We start from the raw sequence: 17,851 nt of genomic DNA on the forward strand, positions 1-17,851 counted from the left end.
GAGGCAATAAAAGCAGCAACAAAAGCTTTCGTTGCCGTGAATAAGTGTCACTTCTTTTAAGTTTTCTCTTTCATTTGCAAAGGAGCTTTGGGCTTCATGGTGCGCGATCGTGCATTTGCCGCATTTATGTCCTAGCTAGTACATCCTTGTGAGAGTGATATAAAAAAAAGAAAACATACCTGCAGAGAGAATGCCCGCAAGGCTGGGATGGGCACCAGGGCAGCCATGAAGAACGCAATCATGTTGTTTATGGAAGTCAGAGCCACACTTGTGCCGGTGCGACGCAAGCAGTCTCCTGTCCGCTCCTTCACGCAAAAACACAGATGAGTCAGAAGAGAAAAGGAGAGGAGACGAAAAGGGAGGAGGGCAGTGTGGAGGAGATATTTAAAAGTACCTTAAAGGGGATATTACTTCCTGCCTCCGTGAAGGAGTGGGCCAACAGAAACATGTCATCTACACCGATCCCCAGTGCCAGGAAGGGAAGCACCTGGGATGGGAAACGCATCAGTGGAGGGCAAAAGGGTCAGAATGAACATTTGAAGAAAGTTGACATCAAATTCTGGGCATTAAATCAAAGGAATTACCCCCCACACATACTTTTAAGATCGCATTGTCCTCTGAACTAATGGTTCCAAAACACTGTTTTTAAAGCCTCCCCTTTAGCCACCCATAAAAAAAGATTCATGCAACGACAAAACCCTAAGAATTTATGATTTATTCTAAGACAAAACAGCCCAGAAATTAACTTTTCTGAAGCAACAATAACAACCTTAATCTTTCCTGCCTCAGTCTAGAAATATCTGATACCAAAATTTTGTTTTTCTTTTAGTTTATGCACAGCTTTCTTCAGTATAATGCCATTTTAATCATAAATGCACCTCAGAAAACTACACAGTTACACTTGCAGTAAGGCACTTGCATGTATAAAAGCAGCATATGATGCAATAAAAGTAATCTTAATTTTAAGATGGATAAACAACGTGCCATTATCTCTCCATCCATCCGTATAGCATAGGGCGTTTTCCTTTGTGTTGTACCTGTGTAGTAGCAGCGTTGAAAGAGAGGCCAATTAGAGAGCAGAGTCCCAGTCCTGCTGCCACCGACAGGGCTACCAGCAGCACCCCCGCCAGTCCAACAGCCCCCTGCGACCTGGCACAGTCCCACCTCAGCATCGTCACACAGGCGTAGGCCAACTAGGGAGAAGACATGCTGCGTAAACACCATAACCCCTTGCTTAAACTTCTCTCCTCATAAAACCACTCCGATTTCACTAGGTAATCACCATGAGCAAGTATCCTCCAGCGACTCTGATGACACTGACGTCAGAGAATGACTTCATGATGTCGTTGAGGGTGGTTGTGGAGAAGGCATGGATAGACTGACTGGAATTACCAGGAATACTCTGGTGGACGACCTGTAAGGAAATAACTAGTTGTCAAAACACGCTTTGCAGAATACAAGAGAACGAAATCCGGGAGGAAAAACAAAAGACCAATTTATCTTTTTGAAGTATGTCTGAAAGTGAGCATGAATGTGTTTTTACATGTGGCAGCATGTGTGTGCGTCCACACATAAGTATGACAACTGAGGAGTAATGAGCACAGATGCCAGAGGTTAGGAGGTCAAAGGTGAAAAGGATAGGATCGCACGGTTCAGGCAGCCAACTCTCTGCACACTCCACACCACGCGTGAACCAAAGTTTTCTGAGAATCTACCTGCGCACATGAAGTCATCGTTCGCTATCTCCAACAAATCTGCTCCTGTTGTTTAATGTGTCAAAGAGGAGGTCTTGTGTCTCGGTCAGTTTACATTGGGAGTTTGTTATCCACCCCTTTCTCCCCACCACCCTCTCAGTGGTGGGTGTCGACTATCATAGCAACAGCTTGTTCCTATAACTAGGGCTCTGACAGGGAGAGATGACTGCCCTGCTGCACACACATGCACACGGAAACCTGGTGCCCTGTTCACTTCATTCAGGGAGCTGAAGACTGATGGAATTCGAATACAGCATAGTGTGTGTGTGTGGGTGTGTGTGTGTGGGGGTAGGCGTGTACATGGAGAACAATGTTGCATAGGAAGAGGAAAATACCTAAGAAAAACATTTTATTTAGTTTTATTTAATTTGTAACAAATATATGGCTTTAAAAATAATAACAAGTTCATACCTCCACAAACTTCCTCTGCCAGGACTCGAGGATGGCGGTGGCCTTTTCCTCATTCCAGTTGATGTCGTGGATCTCATAGTCGTCCTTGAAGTGTTCATAGAGCTGCTTGGGACTCATCAACAGGAACATGGATTGGAGAGCCTCCGCACTGCATGGGCATGCAAACAATGGATTAGCTGGGTGTTGAGCATCATCCGTTTCTCTAGGATGCTTCGAAGTGACATCACCTAAAGTACCCACAGACCATCTTGGAAGCTGAACAATGAGTGTAACCATATATTTGAGACAAAAACATTTCAGACTGTATTAAGAAAAGACAGCGGAGTTTGGCAAAGGAGATGTGTCATATAATCAATGGACTAAGCTCAAAATTGTGATTGGTAAAACAGGAACAGATTAAGTCGACACAAAGCAGAGATTCTGTAAAATAATAATAAAAAAAATAAAAAAAGGCAAAAGCAAACCTGTGCGAATCTCAACTCTGCCGTCTGATCTTAATTTGTGTTGAATGCCTTAATAAATCCTGTAGAGCTGCTGTTTCCAAATGGTTTTACCTCACAATCCCCAAAAGACGACCCTTGGAGACGACCAGCTCATTATTTATGGTTGGGGTACACAACAAAGTCAAAAGCCAGGTAAGCTAGGGTAAAATGACCCTTCAAAACAGCTCAAATAACCATTATATTACTTCTTTTTATTCATTTATGACTACTGGAAATGTTTTTTACAATTATGGCAGAAGATATGCTTTAAAAATCTTGTTAAAAATTGATTTAGTATCTAGAAGTCATACATAGACCCTACACTGGTGTTTCATGGCCTGCTGTGGGTCCAACTTTGGAAACTCATAAAAGGACTTGGGTCAGCACCAGCAAATACATTTTTCTCCTTCTTCTTTACTTCTTTCATGCAAAAAAGGTGTAGCCATCCATCAGACTTCATTTGATTGTCAATTATCTTTAACTAGCCCACCAAACATTCAGTTTATTTATGAACCCTATTTGTCTTGGTATGTCTGGGTTAAGCTCCAGTCCGCTGTGTTATTCTTTCTCCTAGCAAATCTGCACACCTTAGTAGGGCATCCTGACTGCTTTTGACACGCCCTCCCAGGATGAGCTCCTCCTGCCAGTGCATGAACTTCTGACTGAAGCCGTGGCATCCACCCTGAAGACGCCCGGCAATGTCTGGAGTCTGAAAAGAAGGAAAATTATAGTCTTTAGAAAAGTGAAGCTCTGCCACTACAATAGTATATGACGCCTACAGTTACACTTTGGAAGCATGAACTCACCTCTTCCTGTTCCTTATTGGGGGCACTGAGAGGGCAGTCTGGGTCTGATGGGTTGAGGCACAGCCTGTCCATATAGGCATGTCCCACCTGAAGACAAAATAGCAGCATTAAAGCCTTAGTGTCTGTGAAAAGTGCTGATAGGCAGTTTACAGGTTCTCTTGTTTGTGTTTTGTTTGCTCAACCCTCCTTCCCCCTTGAAAAAGTTGAATCCCTGTGGCACCCCAGAAGAGCCTTTACCCTGAGCAGTGAGCCACACTAACCATGTTCAAAACAGTTTCTAAGTAAACATGCAAGTCTTCCCTTCAATAAGTTACCCTTCAATAGAGTCTTACCTGGGCTTTGTCCAGCATCTCTTTAAAACCTTCCAGGGATGTGTACTGGCCCAGTTCCTCCATCAGCTTGACAGGATCTAAATTCATCCACTGGATATCTGGCATGCCCCTGCAAAGCAAAAAAACAGACTTTTAATGGTCAACAATCCAGACCAGTTTCATCATAAAATCCTAAACTTCGAGAGCAAACCCTCAACCCATCTCTGGTGCTTTACACGCTAATCTTTATTGCGAGCAGGAAAACGCCTAATCTGGTCTGTGCTCTCGCTCCTCTGCTGCACGCAGGAGGCGAGCTGCAGATACAGGATAAAATAGCGTTTATTATCCTGTTTCACGCTGCCACAATGCCCGGGAAGAAAAAAAACAAAAAAAACAGGCATGGTGGCTGCCTGCTCACTTTCATTCCTCAGTGCCCTGCACCGAGTCATAACAATTACCTCTGCCTCGCAAACATCTTGATAAGGAGGAAAAAGTGAGGGAGAGGAAAAATAGATTAAGGGACGAGTAACAAGACAGGAGTAGACCCACTACTATTGTACAACACAATATTTGTGGATACTTCCACTCAATTATCTTGTTTGCAAACGTTTCTTGAATGCAGAAATAACAAATTTAATAGTTGTTTTTTCCTCTCTCTCTCCGCCCCACCCCCGCTGCTTAAAATTATATTAGGCCTTAAATAAACTTTAATAATAAAATTTTCTTCAGAAGTCAGAGATCTTCAGAAATAATCCTTCATTGTTGACTTGTCTTGTGCCTTTGTTCTGTCATTTGGAATGATAGAAAAATTTCATCAGGAAAATAAATAATTCAAAAAAGAATTTGGGTTCAAGATTCGATCTTCCTCCAATGGGTCCTGAGATCCTCTCCTATTCCCACATACCAGGCTCCCATTTTGCTGCTGGTTGCAAAGACACTCCTTTATCAGCTATTTTTTGCTTGACTGAACCAGGCCTGGGCTCTTTTGTTTTTTCATAGATTGCTGTTTTTTTTTGTTCTCCAAAGTTTTTGTTTTTTTTTGCACCCCTTTTCCACCCTCGTTCCCAATCTGTCTCCCTCTGATTTCGATCTTTCTCCTGTTTATTGCTCTGTACTCCTTCTATTTTTCTTTTTCATTAAACACATCTGAACTAGAAGTCAAACAAAAGCATCGCCACCCCGTGACCATTCCTGATTTTTTTTCAGCTCTTCACAAAGCACAAGTAATAAACACTTAATAAACAACAACAGATGCCGCAAACATCGTGTGGATTTACAGCAATGGTTGGAAGATGTGTGAATCATCAAAGACCCCACTTCTCTCGCTCTGGTGCGATCACGCCAGCCAACTGGGAGATGCTAAGGATGGGAAACTTTGTGTTTGTTTCTGTATGCACTGGCTTGTCATGCAACACGGCGCTGTCAGCTCAGACGGATGCATAAACAAAATATTTCTTTGCGTAGAAACATCTGCTGCGATTTAAACATTCCTTTTCCAAAGTACGCACTCAATTAAAATATCACTCCTGATGACAAAAAGAAGAGAGAGAAAAAAAAAGAAAAAGAGAGAGATCCCTTTCAGCAACTCTATTTCTCAAGAGAACTTTGTTCCACAAAAAAGAAAAAGGGACTGAAAAAAAAAACAAAAAAAAACTTTGAATCTGCGAATACGCCCAGACTCCACTGTTAACTGTCTTGTAGCCTCTCTCCATCCTTCTCTGGGGACTTGAGGTTTGAATACTGCCCATTTTATTTGTTGGACAACTTGGGAGCTGGGAGCCCAGGGCATTACCATGAGAATGCCGAGTGTTAGCCGTGAGCTGACAAAGCCACCCCTCCACCACGGCCACCCCCACCTCACTCCTCCTCTGGGGCCCCTGCACTGATGGACACTCACTCGTAAACTGAAAGAATGCTTACCATTGTCTGACCCAAAGGGCTCCCCTGCCACCGCCACCACCACTGCCACCGCCTCCCCGCCCTCTGCACTACCAGCCCACCACCCAGTTGCCGCTCCAGCCATCTCCTTTCCTTCGTTTCGCTGCATCCCTCCCTAACCTTTTTCTCTTTGAATTTCTCTGTCAGAACACCCCTCTGCCTCCCGTGCTTCTCATTTCCCTCTCCGGACCCGAAAAGAACTCTATTACTGCCTAACGCTGTCAGTCACAGCACCCACTGACAGACTGCTCAAAGCCTAACTGTATGTCTCCATCCTGCAAGTTGTGGACCTCTTGTTAGATCGGATCGAGTCTTTCTATCATGTGTGTTTTTGTTGGGTCAGATATTCTCAGACTTACGGTAAGTAGGCAGAACCTCCTTGTAGTTTGGCCCCTTCCCAGAAACAGTCCAATGGAGTGATTATCATACATGGAAATAGCTTGTCAATCATCTTAGATCAAGGAAAAAGGAGGAGAAAACAATTAAAACCAAATTAAGTGAGAAATGTGCGCTTGAAGGAATGAAGCAGACTCGTCAACTTACTCTTTCAATCATGACATTTTCTATAATAGGAACTCCTGATTTGTAGCATATTTTATTGAGATCCCACGATCTATGAGAGACGAAAAACAATACAAAGTCAGTTTTTCTTTCTGTATTCTGTTTCTTTCTTTTTTTCGTTTTGTTTTACAACGGATGCATGTAAACGTGAGGAAAACCTCCACTCACTTCCCAAACAGCGACACCTGCACCTTACTGGCCGACAGTGCGGCCTCCATGTGAACCAGCAATGCCTCCTGCGTCAAGATATTCGTGCCCTCTTCTTTGGGTGTCTGGATGAGCATCTGCGAGGTAAACATCGACTCCTCTCCCTGCTTCTCCCTGGTGTAGCGAAGCTCTGTGCTCACCCGACTGCCAGCTAGAAAGAAACAGAAAGAAACAAATTGGTTGATATTCTTCATAGATTTAAATGTGAGCACCTTTGCAGCCTAGTGCAGGGTTTTTTTTTTCATACTATACGCACACATACAAGAACACACACACACACACACACACACACACACGAATATATATGTATTGACCAACGCCCTTGGCCTTCACCAGTGTTGGTTTTGAAGGCACTTCACACGAGGCAGCGTCTGGCCAAGAGAAATGACTAATACGGCTTCTCATTGGTTCCTTCTGTGAAACAGATGTGCCCTTAGTTAGTAAGACCAGGCTTCTGATGCCCCAAAAAACTTTCTACCTTAGCTCTTGCAGCAGCAAATAGGGACTCAAACATTCTGTACCAGCAGGGAAAAAGAAAAAGAAAAACCATCCTTATCAGCACATGGCTTGCTTTTCTTGATAAAATTCAAGACTGACTGCATGAAAATGCCCTTCTTCTAAGTAGTGAGGATACCAAAAGACGAAAGACTATAAAGGTACACCAGAAGATAAAGAAAGCTGAACACATTTAAGAGAAAAAGAAGCTGTGATGAGCAAGAAAAATGTTAGAAGGAGCAGAAAAAAAAAAAAAAACACAGAGAGAAGAAAAGTAGAGCTATGCTGTGCTGTGTGGTAGACCCCAGCCCCCTAATTACAGGAGGTTGCCCTGAAAAGAGTTTGCCAGCCGGGGGGATCTGCGCCTGTGCCAAGTGGACATGAAACATGCCGCGCTGGATCACAGAGAGCCTGTCTGCCCCTCTCGCTGTCCCACTACATGACAACCCCGGAGAGAGAAAGACAAGGAGGGGAAGCGGGGGAGAGAGGGAAAAAAAAAACGGGACGAGGAAGAGAAGTTTGGAAACAAGGCCTATCACCATCTTAAATGAGTTTTTTTTTTTTTCACTCTTTTACTCACTTCCGTTGTGCTTCCCTCAGTTATGGCTTCACCCTATTGTTGAGCATCTCTATCTCTTTTCCTTTTAACATAAACTGATTTGCTATATCTTTCCATCTGGCTAGTTTTTGTGTCTTTTTTTTTTTTTCTCTCCCGTTCCCCGCACCTCCCCCCAGCACAGAACAGGCCGCTGTAATTGATGGGGAGAAAAGGAAAAACAAACTACGCAGCTAAAGTGTGAGATCAGGTTAGGATTTCTGGGCCCTGGAGATACAAGTCCAATATTTCTAGGCTTCACTTTCAAGGTTTTAATTATATTCGTGAACACCCGATCAACTTGCTTGGATTATGTTTTATTAGTGACAAAATCGGACAAACGCGACTTTCAAAAGTCTTAGGTGAATGTATTCACACATTACAAAGGAGATACAACATCTGGTCATTTGGAGACACGTCCATTTGAGAAAGTTGCATGTGAGTGTCAAAGAATCTTTTTCACGCCGTCATGTATCTGTGCTACAAGGAAATATCTCACCAGGTACAAATCTGTGATTCGAATCCACTCGGTGTCCATCCCCTCAACAGTTTCCCAATCAAAAATGGCTACGAGAAAATGAAAGCTTTTCCGTTTGCGGACCTCTTTCTGACATCTGTTAAAACCTTTTTTGACGTTTTGTATGTTAACCTCTGCAACACGGGGTTTTGATCCCAACAGGAACTGGGTGGCTTGGAGAGACTCTGGCTCTGTAATTACAGGCCTCCTGAAGTAAATTATAGCTATTTGTGTCTCGTTCCTCCCATCTGGACCACCCAGGCGGTCTGTCCTCTCCCCTGCTCTCCTTCTCGGCTTCGTTCTTCAGCCCCAGGTCTGGCCCCAAAAACACCCGAACTCTGCAGAGTGTCACAGCGACCCTGCTTACTACTGCTCGAGTAAGCTCAGCTCTACCTTTTCTTGTTTCTCTCATCCTTTTTTCCCCCTTTTTCTCTTTCTGTCTCTGTCTCCTACTCTCTCTTTTTCACTCTACCCCTACTCTCCCTCTCTACTCAGCCTCTGTTTCTAACAACCTTAAAGAGACAGCTCCCAGAAATGTTCCCACCCTGAGAAGAAAGCTCTTTTGAGTGTGGAAAACACGTGAGAGGTTTGTGATTTTATGGCGTTCACGACAAGGAAACATAATTTTTTTTTTCTTTTGTTTTTGTTAATCGAAAACAGAATAAAAAACCATTTTAGACCATCCATAAAAGAAAGACATCTACATGGTGTTTTTTGAAGGCTTATATATTTGAGGAAGCATGTCTGGTGCAAAATGAACTGGTTTTACCACCACAGATGCTTTCAAAGCAGTTTGGATACCAGGAAACTGAAAAGTGAAAGAAAACGTCATAACAAACCCAACAAAACTGTGAAACAAGGTTTTCTATCCTTCTATTGACAAATGTAGTGTGTTTTTACAGATATCTACATGTCCTTTTCTCTCCATCTGATCCTCCAGAAAGCATGGAATCCTTAAATCAGTGTGGCTTCTCACACCTAAGATGATGCCAGGACTTTATATACAGCTGATTCTGTTCTTCGCACCATCTATAGGCCTGATCCCAGTTCCAGGCCCTGCTAGGTCAGACCAGGCCACCTTCAAACTTCAGTGTGGTAGATTAGCTGGATTAAGGGGCCCCTGAAAGGCCCCACGCTGCTACGGAGGAAGACCCAAAACGAAGAGGGCTTAAAGTGACATGTATGCTTTCACTTGCTATACGTAGTTGGTGTTTTTCCCTCATCTATAAAGTGTGTCAACAAGAGAGAAAGTCTCTGTTTGCCTTGAAATTTAAAAAAATCCGAAAAATGTTGCTCAGACCAACATAAACCTATTTGGTTGGCCTTCTATGCAACATCCCTATACACTCACTTTAGGTATTTTCTATATTCGGAGACACCAGAATCCAGACTGCGGACCAAGGAACACCCATGTACCCTGGCATTCCCTCAGCCAGGGCGCCTCCCAGCAGATGGGCCATTCCTCCATACAATCCTTCAGTATGGCTCCGCACTGAATGCAGACCCTTTGTCATTCAACCCTTCAATTTCTTTCAAATGTTTCCCAACAAACAGCAGAATAAGAAAAAAGGTCTTTTTTCCCTCAAATGGACAAAAACTTTCCCAGCCCCGTAAAACAATGCCGGAACCGGCTGTGGGAGGGCGAGGCTTGGGGCGAGAAAGAGGAGCTGGCGTGTTGCTGTCTTACCTATAGAAATACACTGTATCTGTTCCTGAGTCATCAGGGATACTATTGCTCTAGCAGAGAAGCTGCATCAAATCAAGAAAGCAATAGTCATCATTTCTGCTTGATTGTAATTTGGCTACTCCACTTTTCACACCTATCCTGCAGAAACTGTATCCACAGCCAAAACAACAGGAAAATCAGTTTCACTTACATTCTATTCAGATGTGCCAGTGGTGTTAGCCACCACACATAAATTTCCACCACGGCTGGCATTTAGGCACTTTCCATTTCCATATGTATAGGCTTGCCTCTGCTAATTATGCTAATCATGGGCAGTGTTGGCCACTGTGAAAAATAGTCACATTAGACACTCCACTGACCGCTAATACTGCTTAATGTGTGGTTGAAACATACATTCATCCCAGCCTGAAAAGCAAAATTTTTCCACGTTGCTGGTCTCATTCAGATGAGAAATGAATTTATTGAGCCCAAGGAGGATTTCTTTTTTTTTTTTCCTCCCCTTCCCAAGTACCAAGAAAATGTCCAGTCTCTGTCTCCATCACTCTCTCTTTACGTTTTATACTTTAGTGGTGTAAAGACAGACGCAAATGGTGCAAACTCTAAGGTGACTGGTGTCGCTTTATACCGTGCAAACCAGAGACAAAGGTTGCTCTTCAGCAAAAGGAGAAGGGGCGCCACAGTATTCTGATTGAGGTTTTATTATCCTGCTTTCTAAGAAGATTGCATTCAGTGTGGCTGAGACTTGACCATCCACTGCCAAGTTGTTGCTTTTTAAGATTTGGCACCAAGACATAGTAAGAGACTATATTTTTTTGAGCTGCACAATATATCAAATGTTGCAACATTCAAGAGTGCAAAAAAACAAAAAAAACAAAAAAAAAAAACCCCGCTATGACAAAGGGTGGCTTGTGTGCAAAATTTGATATACAATCGAAGATGCAAAAATATTTGATCATAGTGACTTTTATTGACTGAAACTTGATCTAGATTTTAGATTCAGGGATGCTAACAACTGTGGACAGTGATGGTTGTATTGTGAGAATGGAAATGAAAGAGAAGAGGGAAGGAAAAGTAGGTATCAACATCATCGCATTCTAAAATTATATTCCAGTAGTGTACTGCATCACTCCATATTTCCAACATGAACATTTGACTGGCCAATGAACGTGATTAGACCTGGTTTTTGGGCTTGAGAAAATGACTGTAGAAAAAATAAATGTAGGTGAGCATGTGTCTGTCATCTGCATATGTATATATTTCTGTTCTGAGTGTGTTTATTTGCTAGGGGGTGGTCCTGGTCTGTCTGTTGAAGCGTGTGTGCATGTGTGTTGGTGGATGCTGCTGAGAAATAGGATGGAATGAGGTAGTGTTGAATTGAAGGATGGAAGAAAGGGGTGAAGTAAACATTTAGAAGTGACCCAGGTTGACTCTGGTCTTGTTTGTTCTCTCTACCAGTGAGGTCCCAGGCCCTGAACGCTGGGAGTTTATTTATCTAGCTGGGGCACCGCCGCGCACTATTCACCTCCAATAATGCCTCATAGAGCTCCCTTTCTCTGTCTGAACTGGGCCGCTGTGTGCACTCCCATGAATTATAGCATTTACCTGCCGCGCCGCTCCGAGGTTTGTTTAGAAAAACAGCTCCAAACTCCCGAAATGCCCACGTGTGCGTTTGCTCATTTGTGTAAACCTAGACATAGTCTCTCTAAACCAGCTCTTGCTTTTTGATTCCGATCAATCTGGTTCTTGATCTTCTCATATCCCCTCTAATTTCACACCGAGGCAAACCAGGACTTCAACCCTGGGCATTCACACCCATTTGGATAGTCTCTACCTCCCCCTCTTTCCACGCTGACTTTTTATGGGACATGTGGAGCGGCTGCAGAGCCCTGTCTTGCTGCATTCATATTTGGACAGCTTGAGCCTGTGTATATGTCTGTCATGGCTCACCCGGACCCCGCCAAGAAAGATGAGTTTAGTTGATGTCAGAGTAAACACCGCCTCTTTTTACGTGAAAGTCCGTTTCATTTCTTTTTTTCACCCTCCCCACGTTCTCTATTCCAAACAAGACTTTCAAAAAGCGCATTGTACATTGAGAGTAACAAGGAGAAAAAGCAAGTATCTAAACAATGTAAGAAAAGAATGCGCTGTATTCTGGTAAACCTTTAGGCAAAAGAAAGCAATCCATGTGGCACGACTTTGCTGGGAAATGAGGAGGTGCAGGAGACAGTCTCACACTTGATGTTTGTTTAAGTGAGTTAGGAAAAAAATAGAAGCAAAAAGAGGGGAAAACGTGTGAGCAGGCCATAAACCTTCCACTCTGTTCCAGCTCCAACCCCCCTATTGTCTCTACTCATCCTTGTCTTCTTCCTGCACCTCTTTTTATGATCTTTCCTTTCTGCTTGGGAACAATAAAGACTGTTGACCAGGTCACAGAATCAGCTCAAACAAAATAGTATAAAAGTGGTAGCAGAGTTCAAAGTTTAAACCTTGGAGATGCTTAGGGCCCAACGCCGGAATCGACCAGTTTTCTCTTGAACAACGTTCGAATACAGAACAATGTGATTTTGTTCTAAATATTTGAAATGGGCAAAAATAAAAATCAGATGAAATTTTAGGGCGACACATGCTTTGATGTACACATTCTTAATTTCACAAATCAGAGCCAGTTGGTAAGTGTAGAAAATCTGCAAGCTGTATGGGCCAGGAAAAGCTGGAGCATCTCTATTTTACAAGTTAACTAAGGAAAAGAGACAGTTTTCATAATGGTTCATTTTAAAGAAAACTCTGTGAGACATGACCAGAATCCACTCTTAATCCTTCTTACAGACTAAACACCCTGATGCTGTGGCTTTTAAATCTCTCCTACCCAGGTGTGAGGGTGAAAATCAATCCTCCTGCTTATGAGCTGCACGTTCATGTTGCAGATGCATGAGAATACTTGAGTCTAACCACAAACATCTTAGTCACTAAAAGTAAGACGGCTAAAACCTTTCAAGATTTCTGACACATCTCCCTATGTGTAGCTCTCCTCGGACTCAGGCTGCTGTGCTTCACAGCATTTTGGTCCTGCAGACAAGGAGGAAGCAATTAAAAAAGCCCCGGTGGCCTGACTTCACAGAGCAGGTAGAAACATAAACAGACACACACACACACACACACACACACACACGCACACAAACGAAGGCAGGGGGACAGAAACGCAGCCGGGAACTCAAGCTGAACATGTCTAAGGTGAGAAAGATGAGAAGATTGTTTGTGTTGAAAAGTTTGAATATATGATGGAAACCACATCCACCTACAGCACATCCAGAGCGTCAACACTCGCAGTGTTGATTCCCAGCAAGGCAACCCCGAACAAATTAGGACAAATGTGATGAAACATGCATTTCCCTTTCAACTGCAACACAGTAAGCATCATTAAAACCCACTCAGAGACACAACAATATTTTGAGTCTCTTCAGTTGAAATCTAGTTTTATTGGTGAGCATGTCGGCCCCCATCCTCCACCCCCTTCTCCAAACCCCTTCATGTTTTCTGGCTCACATACAATAGCGCATGAGTGTGTGTTGCTCTATGTTTGCGTGTGTGAAAGAGAAACAGAGAGAACTAACCTCTCCTTGTTACCGAACCACTTTACTCTCCATTGAGGCCCTAGCAGCTTTGTCAATGGGCTATTGGTGGAAACAAGGCAGGCAGAAACTTTAGAAACATGGCCACAGCCTCTTAAAGGCACAGCGCTCCCTTTCAGGAGCAGCAGCAGCAGCAGCACCCCCTTCCTCTACTCCCCTCCTGGTTCAGCTCTCTGAATCCCGCAACAAAACAACTGGCACACAAACAACCAAACATCTCCTTTAAGTGGGCAGCTCGGCCAATTAGCTTGAGAGGTAATCCCAAAGATTTACACTAACCGAAGCAATTAGAAACGGTGGCAAATCTTTCTATTGCTCCTGTTTCCCTTCAGAAATGTACATTTTCTCTCCTTTAGGCCCAGATGGATCAATTTCTTCTAATTTTAACAAAGGACTTTTTTTTCTCTCCTAAAAAGCATGCCCCAGAGGAGAATATTCAAATTCTGGTGCAAGTCAAGCGGTTTCCCAACACTTGTCTCCCGACACCAAGCACTGTGTGGGGGAGACTCCTCCGACACCTCCGCGCCGGGCCCTGTGGGAGCCGCCTGTTCCTGTCCTCCAGTGACATGGTGGGCTTAAAAAACCCTATAGAGTCTGTTTATATTCACCAACTGCTGTGGCGCTTTTAGAGTGTGCAAAACAGGTGGGTAAACTTCAGCTGCATTCACTTATAATTTTTTTTTTTTCTTCTTGCTAGGAGGAGAGAAGGACGAGGGAGGAGAGAGGAGGAGGAGGCGGGGGTGCGGAGGTGGGGCGTTCAGGGAGGTGGTGCCTGCTTGCCTCTTGTTGAATGGAATCCAAGAATAGTTAGGGACCACACAGGGAGCTGGAAGAGGGTGGGGGGGGAGGGGTCAGAGCCCTCAAAGATGGCTAACCATTCACACAGTCCCATCTGCTGCGGGGATCAGGCCCGGCACAGAAAGCCTGAGGGTTTAAAAGGAATTTGGCCAGTGTGAAAAACTAAATGAGGCTGCCTTTGCCTCTGAAAATGAACATATCTTTAAAAAAAACATAGACGAATGAGAGGAGGAGGTTTTTATGAGAGAGCTTTCATAGTTAGAAGCAAAAGTATGTTCCTGCCTGACAGAAGCCTTTTAAAGTCGAGATGTCAGACTTCTGTTTTCAGGGGACGCTGCACAAACAAATTGGAACACGAGTTCAGAGAAAAGGCTATCCTCATGGGGTATTACAATCAACAATTCAGCTATACACAAGAAAAAAGCTAATTTGTGAAAAATAACTTTTTTGATTTATCAAAACCCTCAACTTGTGCATCTGCTCTTGTCAGATCAGCCAATCAAACTAGAGGCCCTGTCACCTAGCTCCCTCCCTCCCATGGCACCAAGGTGACACTAATATGGCCACCCTGCATCTTTTCACCAGCCATTATTGTCATTCAAACTCTTGTTAGTAAAAAAAAAAAAAGAAAAGCAAAAGAGCTGGATCTGTCAGGCCTCAAAGCCCCCACAGCAGCTGTGGAACCTGAACCCAACAAACAGCACGAGTAAAGAATTTCACCATCATTCCTCCTCCATGCCCTCTCTAAACAGGAAATCTCTTGAAACTCACCTTCCACCCAGAGCTGCTCGATGTTGGTTTCGATGGCTGCCACCCGGAGCCCCACAGACAGAGCCCCGAACACCAAGAGTCCAATAAAGAGCACCTTCCCGCAGTGCCTCTGGATGTGGCAGCCCAGAGAGAACAGGATGGCCTGGAACCTCGCCCGGATCCACAGAGGAGCTTTCTGACCTACTGCCTTTCCCTGGACGCCAGGCAGGATTGGAGGGGTTAAAGAAAGGGACATTATTACAAAGTTACAACATGTAGGCCAAATAATGCATCATGCAATGCTTGCATTCAAAACCAGGATCCAACATGAATACTTTAAACTTAGCTAAAGACTACAGGAAAATCCTACACTAGATCTCATTGTTTTTTTTTTGTTGTTGTTGTTGTTTTGTTTTGTTTTTTAGGCTGGTATCCAGTGATGAGGATTGGAGGAAGTAATTTCTATGTATTATAGGAGACAAAGAGATATGGTAAAGTTATATAATTTAAAGCTACCTGGACGCAAATTTTTAAGTTATAAAGACAGCTATGCTTTTTTTAATATATAAAAGCAAAAGTGCAACAAACAAGCCTTATTCAGTGTCTGAGCAGAAGTGTAAACTAAAAAGCCTGCATACTGACAGAACAGCCGGTTACAAACGGGGTTCCAGCTAATAGAAACCATTCTGTTATGTGCCTTTCAACGCCTTCTCCTCAACAGTTTAACTTAAATCTGGCCCAATCCACCTCATGGTGTGGGAGCCATTCGTTAGAAATGTCACCGCTGCTGCTGCTGCTGCAGAGGACATGGCTTTCTGGTGTTGTGGTTTCTCTCAGCGGTGCTGAAACGCGTCCAAGCATCCGGGCGGTCCAAAGATGCTTTGTCAGATCAAACTCAATCAGTGAATTCCTCTACAGGACCCACCACATTTCCAAACAGACCCGGGGCCAGTGCGCTGCTCTCCGCTGGCTCGCGCAGAGCCGGGGAAAGCACGCACTGCACGGCTGCAAAACAAGCCGCTCCGCTGCTGATTTGTCTCAGGGACAAACATGAATGAGACGCTGCATGTCCATTCAAACAAGCCGCTGTTATCACATGAGACTATTTTCCAGTGAAGAACTAAGATATATATATAGGCTATATATATATTTTTTTACCCAGATCCTGATTCTATATACTAGGAATTCAAAACCCCAACTCTGGTTCACACACGAACTCTCAAATCGGGTTCAGGTGATAGCTTTTTTCATTCACATTTGCCGACTTGAATGAGAGTAAATCCCGTACAGGCTGCGAGTGAAATGCATCACCTTTGAGATCTGCTTAAGTGCGAAAGCGGCATGGCAGTAGCTGGGTCTCCGCTGCAGGTCTGCGTGCGCAGACGGCTGAGAGCGCGTATAACTCGGGGGTAAATCTCCAAAGACACCGGACCCTGGGACCCCGCGATCCGAGGCCATAGTCCAAAGAGAGTGATCGGGGCGCGGAGCGCTGCGAAGGGGAATCGATGCTCGACGTTCAGGAAAGGCAGTAATCCGACATAGACGTGGAGCGCATCCAGCACCACCGGCGACAAATTCGCTTTTCTACTCTTCCACGGAGCCAAACAAGTCTCGAAACTCCATCCCGACATTATGCGCCGAAATCCGTATAGATCCTTCAGTCTTCATTCGTCCCGAGAGTTGGTGAAACTGCGTCTCAGAGAGGAGCTGTAGTAGTAATAGTAGTAATAGTAGTAATAGTAATAGTAGTAGTAGTAGTAGTAGTAGTAGTTGGAAAGCCTAAGAGTCTGAGTCCGTCCGTGTCAAGTCTAACTCCGATCCCGTAGCGGTAACATTTGGAGAAGTTCGCCTCTCGGAAAATCCTGAAAAGGGAGGTTTGATGGAAAAGTGCTCCGGCTCCCATTGGCCAAGGAAGAGGCAAATTACTTTGCAAACATCGCCTATTATTAGCTGCTAAGCAACAGCTCACCAAAGTGGAGAGAGAGGGGGACCACCCAGGCTGCCGCTGCCTGGGCTGGTGGGGGGGAGGGAGGAGGAGGAGGAGGAGGAGGAGGAGGAGGGCGGAGTGGGTGAGGGAGGGACGGAGAGAGAGGAACTCTTTCAATAAACTCTGCACGCGCACGCTCCTCGTGCACAAGCCCTCTCTAGCTCGTCTAACCATTCCCAGCGACCTTCCAGTTTGCACATGCCGTCAATTGATGAAGCAGCGCCGGGCATGCATGCAAACAGTTCTCATCTCTGCTGTTTCATCAGCGCAGGCCAATCAGCGAGAGAAGAAAAGTTAATTCAGCTTTTTAGACAGGAATGTAAACATGTGATTCCCCCCCCCCCACCCCACCCCGCACCCCCCACCTTCCATGTCTCTCTCTACACATTTTGTGTGTGGGAATTGCAGATCTTTTAACACTATTCCTATCACTGTAGCCCATCTCATGTTTGAAAAGGCTGGAGAGCCTCTCATTTGTGACAAAATCTCCAAATCGGGAGGTCTTTTTTTTTCAGTCCGATCTTAGTCTTTGGTGTATGAGCAGTTTGCAACAGACAGCTGTGGTTAGTGCTTCAACAGCACCTTGCCAAAATGGGCTTAGTCAGACCCCTGGATATTTACAACATTTTGGTACTTTACTACCTTTTGTGTATTTTATTAGCAATTAATGTGACAGAATCGGACAAAATAATGTTTGATTGTGAATTGGAAGAAGAATGAGCTATTGTTTTCAGTTATAGAAGCCAAATGAAAGTTATAAATATTGCAATTTTTACCCATCCGTTTTATTCAAGACATGAGTGTAGAGCATCTTTAAAGAAGAGTTTTTAGATTTTCCATCACATTCTCACCTGGACTCACATCTGGACTTTGACTGGGCCGTTCTAAAAATGCTCTGATCTAACGTATTTCATTAAATACTA

The 17,851-nt window shown here is 44.1% G+C and overlaps 1 protein-coding gene across 1 annotated transcript in view; it reads right to left on the reverse strand.

The window, feature by feature from the left end:
- ptch2 (patched 2) overlaps positions 1–16,820 on the reverse strand; it is a 28,321-nt gene extending 11,501 nt beyond the window's left edge. Inside the window, exons 1-13 of the mRNA XM_044133562.1 lie at positions 16,253–16,820; positions 14,963–15,155; positions 6,432–6,621; positions 6,246–6,315; positions 6,062–6,153; positions 3,786–3,894; positions 3,454–3,540; positions 3,235–3,356; positions 2,166–2,313; positions 1,283–1,414; positions 1,038–1,193; positions 395–487; positions 180–305 (exon numbers count right to left, since the gene is read on the reverse strand). Of these exons, the coding sequence (XP_043989497.1) occupies positions 180–305; positions 395–487; positions 1,038–1,193; positions 1,283–1,414; positions 2,166–2,313; positions 3,235–3,356; positions 3,454–3,540; positions 3,786–3,894; positions 6,062–6,153; positions 6,246–6,315; positions 6,432–6,621; positions 14,963–15,155; positions 16,253–16,399 (1,665 nt within the window). The 5' untranslated portion in view covers positions 16,400–16,820. The remainder of the gene's footprint in view (positions 1–179; positions 306–394; positions 488–1,037; positions 1,194–1,282; positions 1,415–2,165; positions 2,314–3,234; positions 3,357–3,453; positions 3,541–3,785; positions 3,895–6,061; positions 6,154–6,245; positions 6,316–6,431; positions 6,622–14,962; positions 15,156–16,252) is intronic.
- Between the last annotated feature and the right edge of the window lie 1,031 nt (positions 16,821–17,851).

This window comes from Gambusia affinis, linkage group LG12 (assembly GCF_019740435.1).
Source record: "Gambusia affinis linkage group LG12, SWU_Gaff_1.0, whole genome shotgun sequence".
Lineage (NCBI taxonomy): Eukaryota > Metazoa > Chordata > Actinopteri > Cyprinodontiformes > Poeciliidae > Gambusia > Gambusia affinis.